At 38.2% G+C, this 18913-nt stretch overlaps 1 protein-coding gene across 2 annotated transcripts in view; it reads left to right on the top strand.

The window, feature by feature from the left end:
• The window catches only part of Vwa8 (von Willebrand factor A domain containing 8), a 463242-nt gene that overhangs the window by 263351 nt on the left and 180978 nt on the right, over positions 1–18913 (top strand). For both annotated transcript variants that reach the window (XM_004650767.3, XR_006636125.1), the window contains exons 22-24: positions 6894–6969; positions 9163–9298; positions 10207–10326. In XM_004650767.3, the coding sequence (XP_004650824.2) occupies positions 6894–6969; positions 9163–9298; positions 10207–10326 (332 nt within the window). The remainder of the gene's footprint in view (positions 1–6893; positions 6970–9162; positions 9299–10206; positions 10327–18913) is intronic.

The following is an 18913-nucleotide window of genomic DNA, read 5'->3' as shown; positions in this document are numbered from 1 at the left end:
GGGAGGTTGAAAAACACACCGACTCTCAGGAGTGCAGTTGGTACTGAGTTTCTTACTTTTGGGTTGATGTCCATGTCTTTGTATGCTGTGTTTCAAATATTGAAATAAATTGAATTTGGGACTAGATTTTTAAATTGCATAAATAACATAGTGTGTCAACTACATTGTTTTCCTAAAAATAGCATTCTTTAAGTTTTCATGAGAACAAAACGTTTTTCTGCAGCTGGGGAGATGGCTCAGCAATTAAGGTGCTTGCCTGCAAAGCCTAACATCCTGGGTTTGATTCCCTAGTACCCATGTAAAGCCAGATGCGCAAAGTAGTGCATGCACCTGCCTTTCATTTACAGTGGTTGGAGGCCCTAGCATACTTTTTCTCTCTGTCTTCCTCACTTCTATCCTTTTCTGCTTTCAAATAACTAAATAAAATATTAGAAAAATAGGGCTGGAGCAATGGCTTAGTGGTTAAGGTGCTTGCCTGCCAAGCCAAAGAACTCAGGTTCAATTCCTCAGGACCTATGTAAGCCACAAGGGGCCCATGTGTCTGAAGTTTGTTTGCAGTGGGTAGAGGCCCTGGCCCACCCATCCTCTCTCTCTCCTCTCTCTGTCTCTGTCTCTGTCTCTCTCTCTCTCTCTCTCTCTCTCTCTCTCTCTCTCTCTCTCTCTTTCTGGTTGCAGTAAAAAAAAAAATTAAAAATATATTGGAAAAATAAAGAGAAGTTTCAGGAATACTAGATCTCCAGCATGTCTGCAGGATTGTGGAGGTAGGCAAGCTAGACAGGCAGGGATTTTATTTATATTATAGAATTGTAAATACCATACCTGATCTAGTTCAGAGGGAGGACTTTCCAAATGGATCTCACAAAGAAGGGTAGGCAGGAAGAGACACTGCATTTTCTCATTTGTTAACAAATATTTCTGGAACACTGGCCTTTTTGAGACAGCAAGCTGGAAGTAGGCAGCTAATACATACCCTGCCCTTAGGAGAGCTCACTATCACAAGACAGCAATGGAAACATGTAATTGTGATAAAGAATGACAGGGACACTAACATAAGCTATTCTAGGTCAGTGGCCATAAACTTATATCGAAACACATTCTGAAATATTTAGAAAATAGAAACAAAAAATAGTGAGCTAATACTGAAAAACAATACTTTAAAATTACTCTTTTTTTGGCTAATAATACAAAATTTTTAAAGTTTTTTATTTTTATTTATTTTCAAGTGAAAAGAATTAATTATTTCCTTTTCTGAGTTTCTAGTGAACTCTGTTCACCTCTGACATGAATTACATTTAATTGTCCTATGTCTCTCTCCCTTGTTATGTTCCCTCCTGAGAACAGGGTCTCTGAATCATTCTTGCAGTGTCCTTCATGTCTAATAGTCTACCTTTTGTTTCTTTGTTTCTCGGTTTGGAAACAGATCTCTTTTGCATAGGCTGGCATGGAACTGATGATGTGATTTAGGCTGGCTTTGAACTCACAGAAGTCCTCGTGCCTCAGCCTCTTTAGTAGTAGAATTAAAGGTATACTACCACATTCAGCTATCATCTGCTTTATATATTAGAAACACATATTTAATCCACTCATGTAGTCATTCATTCTTTGTGCAAATGTGTACTTCATGCTTATACAGTACGTCTGTAGTGATAAGCATGGGACTGGAGCGATGGTTCAGTGGGTAAGAGCACTGTAGCAAGCATTAGGAACCGAGTTTCATCCCCAGCACCCATGTAAAAATCCAGGAATGGCCACACATTCTTCTGACCCCGGTGCTCAGGGGATTGGAGTCAGGAAGATTCCTGGGACATACTGGTCAGGACTCTGCCTGAAAAACCACAGCTCCAAGTTTAGAAAGAGATTTCATCTCAAAGAAATAAGGCAGAGAGCAGCACAAGAGGACCCTCCATGTTCTTCTCTGGCCTGTACATGCATGTGCACAGGTGTGTACATCTGCATTATCATGCTTTATTAGGCATGTGATCTGAGCATTTAAGGAATGGGCATTAACAGTTTGTCAGGCAAGGAAAGAAGTGAAGAGAAAACTTTCCAGAAGACAAAAAATACATACAGGGTTTCAGGAAATTTCCTTTGAACTTCCACTCTGACCCCAGCATATATATAATTGAAATAGTAGAAATACATCTATTTTGGCAAGCATTATTACAGGCCAACTGTGTACTTGTTATTTTTCTAAACTCATTGGTGAATAAGAGCACTAAAATGTTCAGGCTTCATGTGAATACCCAAGCTTTCAGCAGGCAACAGAGAGAATAGATAATTAAAATATGCACTATTTATGTGGTGATATATTTTATGGGGAAAAATAACATGAAAGGTGACTCATTGAGCAAACAAATGCCAAGTAACACTGGAGAGTAATCTTGTTCTAGTTTTTTCTTTTCCATTATAAACAGATGTGTTTGTTTTATCTGTGTATAAAGTACTTCCTTTTGTTTTTTGCTTTTCATGTGGTTTTCAAGCTGTTGCAACTAACCTTAGACAAATATCAATGGTACCTAAACTTATATGAGAAAACAGGATAAATGAAGCACCTCATCACATTCATCATGTAAATATAGGAGTCATTGTCTGGGAGACTAGCAGGACTCTTCAGTCCCAGAATGAACAAGCTGTGTGACATGATGACAAGGCACAGTTGTTGGCCACTACCAGCAGAATGTGTTCTTTTCAGCCTCCTTCTGGACCTGTGTACACTGTCAACCCTGACAGAGAATGCTGTCACTGCTTCCACTTACTTTGTTTTTGGTTGGTTTTTTTTTTTTTTCTTCATTTGGGGTTCAAAAAATAATGTGAGATACCAGAAAAGAAAACAGATTCGATGCTGAAATTGTAAGATAAAACATAATGTGCTAGAGACACGTGCCTAACTGGTTGCTTTACTCCTTTATCTTCTAATGTTTTGGGGTGAAGTATACATTCTCTCTCCTCTGCATTGAAATGTCCCTTTTGGAGCCTGGGGTTGGAGCCAAAATAAACCTCTTTTTTTCCCACAAGCTCCTCTTGGTTGGGTGAAGTCTACTAGCAATGTGAATCTGACTGCAATGCCTCTGCTCTTATGCTTGACTATTGTTTTTCTAAAAGAAAACTAATCCAGATCTATAAAAATGCAACTCATTAAAATATCATCCTCAAAATAAGCACCACTATTTTTATTTTTATTTACTTATTTATTTATTTATTTTGTTTTTTTTCAAGGCAAGATCTCACTGTAGGCTGGGCTTACCTGGAATTCACTATGTAGTCTCAGGGTGGCCTCAAACTCACGATTATCCTCCTACCTCTTCCTCCCAAGTGCTAGGATTAATGACATGTGCCACCATGCCTGGATTTATATTTTGATACTTTTTTGCTTGACAATACATTAGAAGTACTAGAAGACAGCTTCACATCTTTGTAAGCAGCTGTTCAGAACAGCTTACTCTTGCTCTCTAGCAGACAGTTTTATTTCCTATTTTAGCAAAGTGTGGTCTTTACATAACTTAATTACTTCTACTGCATCTGGAATCATTTTTAAGTTACTGTTGAACAGTTCAGATTGAAAGAAAGGATTTAAATCTCAGAGTTAAAAATAGTTTGGCACAATATTTCTTAGAGCAAGCCACCTCTTGACAAAAGATTTGATAGACAGCTGGGTTGTGTAAACTACTAAGAAGTGAGAACAATTAGTGATAACAAATGTCAACAATTAGCTCAACATTCTAATTAATTCATGAAGCATTACTACTAACTAAGAAGCCATCTCCTTGCTGCTTCCATGGTGAGCCTGACAATCAGCACTAGGGTCAAGGAGACAGATGCTGAGGATGCTTAACACCTACCAAAGCAGAAATCCAGAGGCTCCTAAGAGCTCATCACTGAAGTAGACTTAAAACACATCACCAAGGCTCAAAATTTTGTGGAAGAGGGGGTGGAAAAATTATAAGAGCCACAGGTTGGGACATCATGCCTAGAGGTATTGCCTCCCCACAATAACCGAGTGCTGCTCCCACAATGCATAACCCACAACCCAATGAGGAATGCCAACAACTCCACTGAGGAAGGACCCTGCAGAATGGGTCAGGAAAGAGGAAAAAGATGGTACCAACACAGATGTACCCATACAAATTATGTTCTTAATTAAAAAAAAAAAGCCATCTCAAACTCTGTGCTAAAGAAACTGGGGCTAGGAAGTGTTTAACTTTTCTTCTGTACAATATCACTGAAATTATTGACTCTTAGCTTTTATTAGCTTCTATTTCAAAGCTGTTTTGGAAAGGAACAAGTCAAAATAGTTTTGAAATCATAATAAAGTAGTCTCTTAGGATCATTGCTTTGTATGTGGAGAATTAATATCTTTGATCCAAAGTGATTATAAAAATAGAGCAATGATTTTAATCACATACTCTGCAAACATCATTATGCTCTCATTAGGAGTCCCTTCATATATTATCTTCAGCCCCTTTAACTGCCTATTCACTGTGTTGAAGTTCCTCTTCTTATAGGATGTTTGCAAAATCAAGCTTTCTTCTTAGTGCATTAAGTACCATGAAGAGCTTAGTACACTGATTTCCCCCTATATCAGCAGGGTGCCTGTCCAGAGTTCAAGTCAGACAATTGTTTACGCTCAATACCATTTTACATATTTTACTAGCCTTTCCTTTTCCTTTGATGAACGAGAGGAAAGTACCAATAATAAGAACAAAACAAAAAATACTTTGAAAGTCGTATTTCTCATTCGTATTTATCCTCATCTTAGTCTCTTGAAAATCATCTGATGTGTTCTTTCAAATGCATGGGTTTTTTTAAAAGATATTTATTTGTATAAATACAAATTTATATAGGCAGAAAGGAAGAGAGACAGAGAGAAAAATGGGTATGCCAGGGCCTCTAGTGGCTATAAACTCCAGACACATGTGCCACTTTGTGCATCTGGCTTTACGTGTGTACTAGGATATTGAACCTGGGCTGTTAGCCATGGCAACAAGTGCCTTAATCTCTGAGTCATCTCTTCAGCCCAAATGTGTGTTTTTAATTTTTTAAAATAATTTTTAGTTTTTTAACAAACTAAGCACAAGTTAATTAGCTTAATTAGTGTTTTAAATTTTTTAAGTAATTTTTGTTTATTTACTTGCAAGCAGAGATAGAGAGAAAGAATGAGAGTATAGGTATGTGGGCCTCTAGCCACTATAAATGAACTCCAGACGCATGTGCCACTTTGTGCATCTGTCTTTATGTGGGTACAGAGGAATTGAACCTGGGTCTTTAGGCTTTGTAGTCAAGTACCTTAACTGCTAAGCCCTCTAACCAGCCCCCAAATATGTGTTTTTTTAAATTTCTACTACCACCAAGTCTTTAAACAATCTAACCTGATAAGTTTTATACTGTCAGAATTCAGGTGTTACAGTGTTTCATTTCCCTTTTTAAATTAGAATTCAGCTTGAGTTTACTGTTTTAAATCTGCTATGAAGCACTATAATTATTATTGAAACAACAACTGAATTTCCTTCTGACTGACAATGATGCAAGAGTTTCTTTCTCTTCTTGGTGCTAAAAGGTGTCATGTTGTTGCCTCTTAAGAATATGAGATCTGAGGTGAGAAATTCATTACAGTACTATAAAAATCTGTGTGAACACTTCATCTCTTCCTCTCACACCCTATTCTCTATTGATAGAATATTAACAGTGAATTTAAGTAAGCTAATTAACTTGTGCTTAGTTTGTTAAAAACTAAAAATTAGGCTGGGCCAGGTGGCACATACCTTTAATCCTAGGACTTGGTAGGCAGAGGTAGGAGGATTGCTATGAGTTTGAGGCCAGCCTAAGACTACATAGTGAATTTCAGGTCAGCCTGGGCTACAGCAAGACCCTACCTTAAAAAACCAAAAGACAGCACTAAACTAAACTAAAAAATCAGGGACTGGAGACATAGCTTAGCAGGTAATGCATTTGCCTTCAACTCCTCAGAACCCACATAAGCCAGATATACAAGGCAGCATATGTGTCTGGACTTCATTGGCAGTCACCAGAAGCCCTGTTGTACCCATTCTCTCTCTATTTCTCTTTCTCCCTAATAAATAATAAAAGTAAAATATTTTTAAGAACTAATAATTAATTTGCCAGCAAGAGATAGTGTAAAGTATGTCTGACAGTAAGTATATGACGTGTGAGTACAGAAAATGAGTTTATGACTGTAACATAATGTTATACAAGAAGCATATTATTCATAACCAAAGTTGAAAGGCATTAACAAATTGTCCTAGCATATTTTTACTTTTATTTATATTTCCCAAAGCTTTTATTTCTTCATTTTTCATTTTTTGTTTTATTTTTATTTATTTATTTGAAAGTGACAGACACTGAAAGAAAGGCAGATAGAGATAGAGAGAGAGAGAGAGAGAGAGAATGGGCCCGCCAGGGCTTCCACCCACTTCAAACAAACTCCAGATGCATGCATCCCCATGTGCATCTGGCTAACGTGGGTCCTGGGGAATTGAGCCTTGAACCGGGGTCCTGAGGCTTCACAGGCAAGCACATAACCACTAAGCCATCTCTTCATCCCCTAAAGCTTTATTTCTTGGCATTTTTATGTAGGTTTTAGTGAAGACAGAAGAATAATTCTTTGCAATGTGTTATTTACAAAGTGGAGGAATCAGTCAATTGTGCAGAATTTGGAAAAACCTGTATTAATTTCCAAACTCTCATAATTTATATTAAGTCAAAAGAATAGTATTGTTGGATGAAAGTTTATGTTTTACTTTTACTTTTTGATTTTTTTAGGAAAAGCAGGATGACAAACAAAAATTTAAAATAAGCACTTTGGTTTTGATTTGTTATTCATAACCAAACATTAGCTTATTTCCTTCCTAACTATGAAATATTTGTTTTAACTACAGGGATACTACAGTACAAACTCTTACCCTTCAGCCTTCAGTTAAAGATGGATTAATTGTATATGAAGACTCGCCTTTGGTGAGTAAGCCAATGATACAAACATTTTAAAGTGTTTTTGAATAAAAGTTATATTTCAGTTTATGACTGGGTAGAGGGAATCTCTCACAGATTATAGTGCATTTCAGTCTGATTGGAGCATATCATTTTATATTTGGATATTTAAATGTAGATTGTTGCAGGAAATAGCAGTTTCTAATTCTGCTTTGCAGAGTGAGAGATTTGGGGAATGACACAAATCCTCTATTGATTTCTTATTCAGAATTGTTTTTAAAGTTTACTGTTATTATTTCTCTATCTGTTGGCTAAGGTCAATTATAAGTGTATTGCTGTCCTTAAATGGACAGAGTTTGAAGTTAAGAAACCTTCCCAGAAGCTGGGAAGTTCCAGTTTCCACTTCAGACTCAAAGTAATTCCATTCCAGGTAGAACAGTGATACAAATTAAATAGCTCTCTGGGGACTGGGGGTTCTAAGATCTCTACTAGAACATGTTTTTTTGGATCCAACTTTTCCCTGAACAGATGGGTTGGATTAGTAACTGTTTTTCTTTTCTAAAATTTAGGTTTTTTCACCCTAACATTAAAAATTATTACTATTTTTTGAGAATATGGGGCAAAATATTTGTGTTACAAGGAAACATCCCTTATTGATTTGTATTTCTCTTAATTATTAGCCAAAACAGGTCAGAAATATTTATGATAAAACCCATTATTTTATGAGGTATTACTATCTTTTCAAAAAGAAATTGTAGGTATACATTGATTATTTACTTATTATCTCCTCCTGTCTATCCCCTTAAAAATGCTTTAAGAGATTTAGTTTTTAAGGCTAGAATGATGACTGAGTGGTTAAAGGTACTTGCTTTTAAAGCCAGCTGATGAGGTCCAATTCCCAAGCTGCCCACGTAGGCTAGACAGAAAATGGCAAGTGTTTTGTGTTTGTTTGGAAAAGCAAGAGATCCTGGCATGCGCCCCTCACACATGAGTGCACCCACAAATAAGTAAAACAATTTTTTAAAGAGTTTTTAGTTTTAATCTTTCTTTTTATGATGTTGTCATTCACATAGTGGCCCAAGGTCTGGCACACTTGCTTTTCCTTCCTCTCTTCCTAACAATTCTGTACATTTGTACCCTATAAAAGATCATGCTAATTCTTTTTGTTTCTATATTTTCATACCTACTTCGATCTGTTTCTCAAACTGCATTTAACCAATCCTATTTTGCATATATGGCTGCCACATTAAGTATTCTGAAGTATAGTTCCATGCTCCATTTTGTCATGTCTGAACTCATAGATACTAAGTTGTATCATGTTGCAGTCAGATTCACGTTGCTGGCAGAAATCAGCAACCAAGAGCAGCTTTTAGGGAAAAAAAAAAAAAAGTTCATTTTGGCTTACAGACTTGAGGAGAAGCTCTGTGATGGCAGGGGAAAACGATGGCATGAGCATAGGGTGGACATCACCCCCCCCAGCCAACGTAAGGTGGACAATAGCAACAGGAGAGTGTACCAAACACTGGCAAGGGGAAACTAGCTATAATCCTCTTAGGCCTGCACCCCAACAACATGCTGCCTCCAGGAGGCTTTAATTCCCAAATCTCCATCAGCTGGGAACATAGCAATCAGAACACCTACATTTATGGGGGACACCTGAATCAAACAGCCACATATCCTATTGATTGATAAGTAAAGTACATATTTCTTGGTCTGACAACTGAGTCTTTTCTTACATTTAACCTCTATGTTCAACCAACATAGTTTGTCCATCTTCACTCTTCTCCAAATATACCCCAAGATTTTGACTACTCATTCTCTTTGCCTTAAATAACTACCTTTCAGCAGCATCTTTTCAGGTCTGTAAAGCTTTACCCAAAGGGAAGAGCCACAGCAAGTGCAGTGTTCTGATGCCCACAATAATGGTGATGTCTTTCTCCTCTTTACCTCTGTAGCACTTTAGTTTCTCTTATTTATTACATTGGTTTTACATCTCCCCTATACAGGGTACGAAATGTAGGGAATGACCACTATAGGGGTAATTCTAATGCTGAGGTGAAATGACAAGATTACTGTAGTTTTAACTCTGTAAAACTTTTGATAAAGATGTCATATGTATGGTACTGTGCCCACAATTTAAAACCCACTGCAATGAATCCAAAGGAGTAAGTTGTAAAGAATTAATAATTTTTTAGTTTATTATAAATTTCTGTCTTCAAGGTTAAAGCAGTAAAACTGGGTCACGTTCTAGTAGTAGATGAAGCAGACAAAGCCCCAACAAATGTCACCTGTATTTTGAAAACACTCGTAGAAAATGGAGAAATGATTCTAGCAGATGGAAGACGCATTATTGCAAGTGAGTACTGAAAAACATTTCCTCTATTACATGTAATTTTTAATCTCTGACAGCAAAGCACAGATTTAACTGCCTCCCTACTATAGGCAATAAGCATAAGTTTGATACAAATTAAATTGTATTGATAAGCAACAATACAAATTAATATCTAGAGCTAGAGAGATAACTTATTTGTTAAGGCACTTGCGTGCAAAGTCAAAGGACCCAGGTTCAATTCCCTATGACCCATATAAGCCAGATACACATTGTGGCACATGCATCTGGAGTTTGTTTGCAGCAGCTGAAGGCCCTGGCATGTTCATTCTGCTTTTTTTCTCTCTATCTCTATCTCTCTTTCAAATAACATAAATAAATAAATAATATCTAAATGTACCTTTGTTAGTTTTAGTTTTGTTTATTTTTGGAGCTGAAGGTTGAACCAGTGCCTCAGGTATGTGACCATGTGCCTACTGATTATCTATATCTACAACCCATTGTTTAAATTTTTATAACCAGAGCATCTTTGAAAATTTCAGTAGCTAGAAATAGGACAAATCAATTCTATACTTTTCTACTCTGAAAGTGTCAACATAGAATCTTTATACTTTTTCCTTTATTATTTGTGTGTGAATTTTTAAATTTAACTGATACCTGGAATTTTAAGTCTCTGGCTTTTTCTATTGCTGACAGTATTAGTATTATTTTATTATCATCTTACTATAATTGGAAAAACCATTGCATATTTAATTCCTATATATGAATTTATGTATACCCATACATTTGTAGTAAACCAGTTATCCCAGTCCAATATCTTAGGGTATTTTTCATAATTGAACATGTCTATTTAGGTTATTTTAAATGTCTATAACTTGATACCCTTAAGAATTATTATATGTAACTAAAGAATAAAGATAAATTTTGTTTTTCAGATTCTGCTAATGTGAGTGGAAGAGAAAATGTTATCGTAATTCATCCTGATTTTAGAATGATTGTTCTGGCCAACAGACCTGGATTTCCTTTCTTAGGCAATGATTTCTTTGGCACCTTAGGTATGTCAACAAGAGCAGTAACAATAATAATGTCAATAACAGTGCTGTAATGACTGTCAGAGCTTGCCTTCTTAAACAGTTGTACTATACTTTGTGGTTTAGTGCTTCTTGGGAGAAAATAACCAGTAATTTTTAGTGTCTGGTTTTATCACATCCCCCTAACTTTGAAAAGGCTGAGTCCAGCTCTGAGGAAACATTCATGCTGATTAGCAAGCCCTTAAATAAATGTCAATGTCCCATTGTTCTATTAGGATTTTGAGTCTGGCAATTCCACATCAAGGGATTTATCCAAGGGATTTACCTGTATTTAGTGATATAGGTTCAAGGATAGGCAATGCAGCATTGTTTATAGCAGCAAGAGCAAAAACAATTCAAATGCCCATAAAGAAATTTTTTTTATCCACACAATAAAATACTGTGCAAATATTTAAAAAGAATGAAATAAGCGATACTTGGGCTGAAATAAAATAATCCTTGAAATATTATTTGAAGCAAGAAGTTATAAAAATAGTTGTAATAGTGTATTATATGTATTCTTAAAATAAGAGGCATATATTTGTACATTGTGTATTATATATGCATGCATAGTTTTTAACTAAAGAGTACAGAATCAGTAAAAAGTAGGAGGTTTGCACTAGAGAGCAAAAATAACACAATATAGTATTTTTGCAGTTGCTAGTGTATACAGCTCTTACTTTGGAAGTCCTTGATTCATTAATTACTGATTCTCCAACAGATACAGTAATGTAAACACACCAAAGCCAATCTGAGATTGTTTCTAGTGTGAAAAGGCTAGGTTCTCCTGTTTAATTTTTTAATTTTATTGATTAGAAACAGAAAGAGAGAATGAGAGAATGAGAATATGGGCACTCTAGGGCCTCCAGATACTGTAAATGAACTCCAAACTCATGTGCAACCTGGTGCATCTGGCTTACCTGGTTACTGGGGAATAGAACCAGGGTCCTTTGGCTTTGCAGGCAATTGCCTTAACTGCTAAGTCATCTCTCCAGCCCATCGCTAGTTAGTTCTCTTTGTTTAGGTTCTTTGTGGGTCACGTTTACCCCAGACTTGTTCTCATTACATCAATTTTCATATCTATAAGGATACTCATTCCTGATTCTGTCTCCATCTGTCATCTACCCCCACCCCACATCCTGAGATCTGCTGTCTGAATTACTCTGATGAAATTCTGGCCCTCTCCTGAGTTCCTTCCTCCCACTGAAGTCTTTATAAGCAGTGGTGATTTTTGTTTGGTTGGGGGAGTGACAGTGGTTGTTTCCCTCACCCATTGGGCCTAGAGAAAGTCAAGGTCTCCTCCTGAAACAGTTGTACAGCTTCACATTCTTGCCATCAGATTGCCCAGGTTCAACTACTACTGATGTCTGCACCACCTGTGGCTCTCTCCTCTTTGCTTGCCATGCAGTCCAGCCCTCCTCCTCTTCTTGGAGTAGAAGCTGGAAACATATTTTGCTACATCGTCAGCTTCCTTGTCTCTCTCTGAGCTTGTCTTATGCACTTGCAGCTCCTTGGCACTGCTTGCTGCCAACTGTCTTGACAACCCTGAGCCTCCGTATGGGCAGTTAAATGTAGTTAGGTAAAGCACAAAACCGCTATGGCCATCTTACGTCAGTTCTTGACCATGGCCTTCCAGCATCCCTCCCTATTCCGAACTGGCCCTTTCACTTTCCTGTTCTCTTAGACAAGTGTTCCAGGTCTCCCCCTTCCTTGCGACTCTAACACTGCTGCTTGTTTTTTTTTTTGTCGGTTTTAAAATTATACAATATATCACTACTCATTGTGAGAAATGGAGGTATAGAGGCATTCATCTGTACTTCAGAGGGAAATCCTTCACTGTCCCTCCAGCCCTGCTTTCTCCCCTCTTTATTGAACTAGGATTCAATTTACTTTCTTTCAGACCTGACCTTCCTCCCACCCTCACTTCCTACTGCACTAAAAAACATGGGAATAAATTAACATTCATATATGTCTACCACCAAATCTTACATCCACAGTACTCTGCTTTCCCACTTGACACAGTTAAACTGTCTACACTCTCATCTAGAGCCAGTTCCTCCAGAGAAGCATTGGGTCCCACATTCTCAAGAATATTATTTTATGGGGCTGGAGGGGCAGGTGACTCAGTAGGTAAAAGCTTGTTGCACAAGCATGTTCAGCTGAGTTTGGATCCCCAGGTCTGTGTAAAGCTGCACATGGTAGCAAATTCTCTATAAACCCACTTCACCTATGGTCAAATAAGAGACAGAGAGATACCCTGACATATACAGTGGCAAACAACAAGTCACTACCTCAAACGAAGTGGAAGGAGAGGACCACTGATCCCTGCAATTGCCACACATGCTAGCACTCACACACATGAGAATATGCACACACACCCAGTATAACACATACAAAATATTTTTAAAGTACTGTTTAGATGTTCTGCCCTCCCACTTTTACACCAGCAATTCCCTCTCAGGTTATCTCATCAGCAAACCATCTAGCTTAAAACCTAAAAACAAACAAACAAACAAAAAAAAACTTTTCATTTTGAGACAAGGTTTATATAGCCCAGACTGGTTTTGAACTATCTATGTAACCCAGGATAGCTTCAAATGTATGATTCTCATGCCTTAGTCTTCCAAGTGCTAGTGTTATAAGTGCCACCATGTCCAACTGAAAAAAGGCCTTCTTAGCCCTAATTTGTTTTGCCAGTAACTCATAGATTCTCATGCATGTTCATAGCAGAACTGCTCACATCAGCTATTTGTGTTCAGAGGAGTTGACTATAGTTGTTATCTCCATTTTTTCTTTACCATTCTCCTCAGTCTATTTGAATCAGATTTTTACTTAAATTGTTCCAAAGGGGGTCTTGGGAAAAAATTCCCATCTAGTCCTGAGGGACTGTTCTGTGGCTAAGTCCAGCTATCAGTTCATAGTCCTTATCATCACTTAACTCATCAGCAGCACGTGGTATAGCTGGTCTGACTAATCACTCTCCTTTTCTTGGTGCACATCCTTGCACTTCTAGTACCCTTCAAATGCCTTCTTGGCTTCCACCTGCATCAGTGGCCATTCTTTTTCTGCCTACTTGTTGAATTCTTGATAGAATGTTCTGATCCTCTTTTGCCTGACTATACTATTTCTCTTGGTAAAATAAACACAGGATGTCATCTTAAAATACCATATAACTACCTTTTGCTGCCAAATCTTTAGCCCAGACCACTCTTCGGAACACCAGACTCGTATCCAACTACCTATTCATTCATTGGCTCCTGTATCTTTTTTAAATTATATTTTATATATAACAGGTGTTTCAGTCAGGCTTGCATTGCTGGCAGAAAACACCCAACAAAGAGCAACTTGTGGGAAAAAAAGTTTATTTTGGCTTACAGACTCAAGGGAAGGTCCATGATGGCAGGGAAAAACTATGGCATAAGCAGAGGGTGGACATCACTTTCAGGGCATCCATCAGATGGACAGCCACAACAGGGGAGTGTGTCAAACATTGGCAAGGGGAAGCTGGCTAAGCCTGCTCCAACAATGCACTCCTCCAGGAGGCATTAATTCCCAACTTGCCATCAGCTGAGGACCTACCATTCAGAACACCTTAAGTTTATGGGTAACACCTGAATCAAACCACCACAGAATGTTATACTCTTATCCCCTCATCCCAGCTCCTATAATCCTGGGGGCCCTTTTCAGTGAGGTTATGGTATTAACTGTGGGCTCATGAAGCCCTGTGAGGTAGTGTGTGGGGGGGACCATGTCTCAGGGTATTCCTTCCTACTCTGTGGCTCTTACAATCTTTCTGCTCCGTCTTCTGCAATGTTTCCTGAGCTATAACAGGCCTATTGGAAGTCTGCATTAGTGTTCAGATCTCAGGAGCCTCTGTCTTTCTGCTTAGATAGGTTTTCATTGATAACCATGTCTGTCACCATCACCCTAGAACTGTTGGGTTAGCAGTAAAAGCAGTATTCATATAGCTGCTTCCTCTGCAGTTTCTCCTGGGCCCTGGCAAATGTGGTAGAGGCAACAAATCTTGTGGTGAGCAGTCAGCTGTCTTCTAGTTTCATGGATATGTGAAAATCTTCTCTATTTTTTTTTGCCATCTGTACAATAAAACAGACTCTCCAACCAAGAGTAAGAGCAGCTTAGGTTAAAGGGGGTATGCAGTTATTTGAGATTTTTGGTGTGTAAGCCTACTCTTATTCTCCAGAGAGCAGTAGGGGCTTCTCTCTGATGATTTGAGTTTTCTGACCATGGGATTCTAATTTAGTTTCCAGTACCTTACATGAGTTCTCTTCTACTCAGCGGGCCTCTTGTCCAGTCAGAGAATAGTTTGTTACCCACAGAGGCTGCATGCCACTATTGCACAAGTGTGTACTTCTTGTCTGGCTAGTTGATTTCATGGTCTACAGGGTCCCCTGCTTATTCATGTCCTCCAGTGGCTCCCATACTACTCTCCAGCAAATGTTTCAATGTCCCATGATTCAGCCTGTGGTGTCTTCAGCAATAAGGTCTTACATTTTAGCTCTGGCAAGTAATCAAGCGTTTTGGCAATTGCACAGTGTTGTGGAAATCTCATGGGTCTCCCTGGCCAGTAGCTCACCATAAGAGGTAACCCAGTTCTGATGCTGGAATTTACTGGTCAGAGTGCATAGTCTTAAGGTAAAACTTTGTCCACGTTCTGTCCAGATGGTGCCCCTTCTCCCCTTATTGGTGATTATACTAATCAGAATGAGGGTTTCTATGGAGCTGATTCATGTTGTCTTAAGTTTTATGTGATTCCCTCCCCACTCTCCCTGCCATCTACTCATCAAGGTGCCTCCTGCCCCTGATAATTGTCCCTCCCCTAAAGTATCAGGCAACTCATCTCTCCCTGTTTCTTCTCTCTACTGGCCTAATTCTAGTTTCATGCCCATATTTCTGGTGCTTACTACTATTTGCACTCTTCTCCAATTAATGCCAGTTAGGACCCATATATGAGAGAGGCCATCTTGCATCTGTCTTTCTGTGCTTATGTGACCTTGCTTAGCATGATTTTTCCAAGTCCCTGCATTTTCCTGAAAATTTGATTATTTTATTTTCTTACTGCTGAGTAGAATTTCACTGTGTATGTGTACCCCATCTTCATTACCCATTTGTGTGTTGGTGGGTATCTCAGCTGAATCCATTTCCTGGCTATTGTGAATAGAGCAGAGAAAAAATGGTTGATCATGTGTTTCTGTGGTGTATGGTAGAGTCTTTAGGATGTATGTCTAAAAGAGGTACAGCTGGATCTACTAGTAGTTCTATTTTCAGCATGTTGAGGAATCTCCATATTGATTTCCCTAGTGGCTGTACAAGTTTGCACTCCCACCAGCAGTGAATGAAGCTTCCCTTTTCCCCACATCTCTGCCAACATGTGCTGTCATTTGATTTTTTTTTTTTAATGGTTACCATTCTGACTGGAGTGAAATGGAATCTCATAGTCATTTTAATTTGCATTTCCCTGATGAGTAGAAATTTTGAGCACCACTCTAGGTGTTTAATGGTCATTTGTATTTCTTCCTTTGAAAACTCTCTGTTCAATTCCCTGTTCCATTTTTTGAGTGGGGTTCTTGATTTTTTTTATTGTTTGGGTTTTTCTATAAATGCTTTTGTTTTTATTTATTTATTTGAAAGAGAAAGACTGAGAGAGATAGACAGAGAGAATGACTGGGCATCTCAGGGCCTTCAGCCACTGCAAACTCCAGAAACATGTACCATCTTATGAATCTGGTTTACATGGGTACTGGGGAATTAAACCTAGGTCCTTAGGCTTTGCAGGCAAACTCCTTAACCACTAAGCAATCTCTCTAGCCCTTGCTTAGGATTTTGAGTTATACTTATATTTTAGAATTGAAACCTTTGCCAGAGGTATAGCTGGTGAAGATTTTCTCCCACTGAACAGGTTGTCTATTGACCCTGTGGATGGTTTGCTTATTGGTACAAAAGCTTTTTATTTTCATGAATTCTCAGTTATTTTCCTAATTTCCTGGGCTACTAGAGTCTTATTGAGAAAGTCTTTTCCTATGCCTATATCTTGTAGTGCTCTCCCTACTTTTTCTTCTAGTAGATTTAGAGTTTCAGGTCTTATATTGATATATTTGCAGTTATCTTTTGTGCAAGGTGAGAGGAAGGGGTCCAACTTCAATCTTTTTTTTTGTTTGTTTGTTTTTTTTTTGTTTTTCGAGGTAGGGTCTCACTCTGGTCCAGGCTGACCTGGAATTAACTCTGTAGTCTCAGGGTGGCCTTGAACTCATGGCAATCCTCCTACCTCTGCCTCCCGAGTGCTGGGATTAAAGGCGTGCGCCACCACGCCTGGCTTCCAACTTCAATCTTATACATGTAGCTATCCCGTTCCTCCAGTACCATTTGCTTAAGATACTATCTTTGCTCCAGTGAGCATTTTTGGCTTTGTCAAAGATCAGATAACTGTAGTCACTCAAACTCATACTGGGGTCTTCAGTTCTATACCATTGATCTATGTGCTTGTTTTTATGCCAGCACCATTCTTTTTTTATTACTATAGCCTTATAGTATAATATGAAATAAGGTTTGGTGATGCCACCAGAAGTGTTCTTCTTGCTGAGTACATTTTTTTTTTAATGTGGCCTTTAGTGCTTCCATATAAATTTATATTCTTATTTTTTATAACTGGGAAGAAGGTTGCTGGGATTTTGATTGGAATTACATTGAATCTGTATATTGTGTTTGGTAGGGTGGCCATTTTAACAATATTGATTCTTTCAATCTATGAGCATACGTCATTCCATCTTCTCATGTCTTCCTCCAGTTATTTTTTCAATGTTTCGATGTTTTCATTGTATGGATTTTTAACTCTTTGGTTAGGAAAATTTAAAGGTATTTTGGTTTTTTTTTTTTTTTTTTTTTGTAGCTACTGTAAATGGGACAGATTCTCTGATTTCTTTTTCCATGTTGTTCTCATTGATATATATGAAGGGTAGTTATTTCTGTGTGTTGATTTTATATCCTGCTACTTTGCTGAAAGCATTTATCATATTATTGTAGCCAGGTTCTCATTGCTGGTAGAAAACACCTGACCAAGAGAAGCTTGTGGGAACAAAAGGTTTATTTTGGCTTAGAGATTCAAGGGGAAGCTCCGTGATGGCAGGGGAAAATGAAGGCATGAGCAGAGGGTGGATCACCTCCTAACCAGGTGGATCTCCTCACCAACATCAGGTGAACAACAGTAACAGGAGAATGTGCCAAACACTGTTGTGAATATAGTTTTATGTTTGTAATATCCCCTTGTTGTATTGTTCCTTTGATAAGTATTAAGTAGCCTTTTTAAAAAAATCTCTTAATTACTTATGGTTTGAAGTCTATTTTGTCTGATATCAGTATATCCCCCCATGCTTGTTTCTTAGTTCCATTAGCTTGGAATATCTTTTTCCATCCTTTTGCCCTAAGGTAGTATGTATCTTTATTGGTAAGGTAGGTTTCCTGTGAAGAGCAAATAGATGGGTCCATTTTTTCAGATCCAACTTTTTTTGGGGGGAGGGCGGTGGGGGTTAGGGTTTCACTGTAGCCCAAGCTGACCTGGAACTCACTATGTGGTCACAAGGTGGCCTTGAACTCATGGTGATTCTCCTACCTCTGCCTCCCAAATTCTGGGATTAAATGCATGTGCCACCACATCCTGCCCAATGAAGCTTTTAAGCCTGTGTCTTGATTGGGGTATTCATACTATTGAGGAGTTATAACTGTGATGTGCAACTTAATCCCTGTCATGTTGAAGGTTTTGTGGAGTTTGATGTCTTCTTGGACTTAATAAGTTTTCATGTCAGTTCTACTTATGGTTTTTATTTTTCTCTCCCATAAACTCTTGGGTGTGATGGTTTGTCTTTTCAGTTTGGGTTATTCTATACAACATTCTTTGCAGGATTCACTTAGTGCTCATATGATCACATAACTGGATTTTATCATGGAAAGTTTTTCTTTGGCCTTCAGTTATGAGGGACAATTTTGCAGTATATAGTATTTGGTGATGGGAGCCATGGTATTTTAGGATTTGAAATACTCCATTCCAATCCCTTCTGGCTTTTAGAGTTTCATTGAAAACTCAGAAGTAGTTCTGATAGCTTTACCTTCATAAGTAACAAGCTGTTTTTCTGTTGCAACTTTTAGAAACTTTTATTTGCTTTAAGTGTTGAGAGTTTCTTCTCTGGTCCTGTCTGTTTGGTGTTATGAGCAGCTCTTATACTTTGACTAGGCTCTCTTTTATGAGGTTTGGAAATTTTTCTTCAATAGTCAAGGCTACAAAGAACTCATTACTAAATCAGATTGCCAACAGGCCTGCCATGGCTAGGGAACATTGCAGAAAATGGGGCGGAAAGTTTGTAAGAGCCACAGAGTGGGTGGGAATACTCTGAGGCACAGTCCCGATGATAGGGACTCACTGAGGTCTTCATGACCCTACAATGATTACCATAACCCCACTGAGGAGAGCCTCCAGGGTATTGGGAGTTGGGGTGAAGGGGTAATAGTGTTAATTGCTATAACATATAGAAAATAAAATTTAGTTATTTCATTGTAGTTGTCT

The sequence above is a fragment of the Jaculus jaculus genome, chromosome 3, assembly GCF_020740685.1.
Source record: "Jaculus jaculus isolate mJacJac1 chromosome 3, mJacJac1.mat.Y.cur, whole genome shotgun sequence".
In the NCBI taxonomy this organism is placed as follows: domain Eukaryota; kingdom Metazoa; phylum Chordata; class Mammalia; order Rodentia; family Dipodidae; genus Jaculus; species Jaculus jaculus.
Note: the sequence above shows the minus strand (reverse complement) of the source record. Positions and strands in the feature narration are given on the sequence as shown.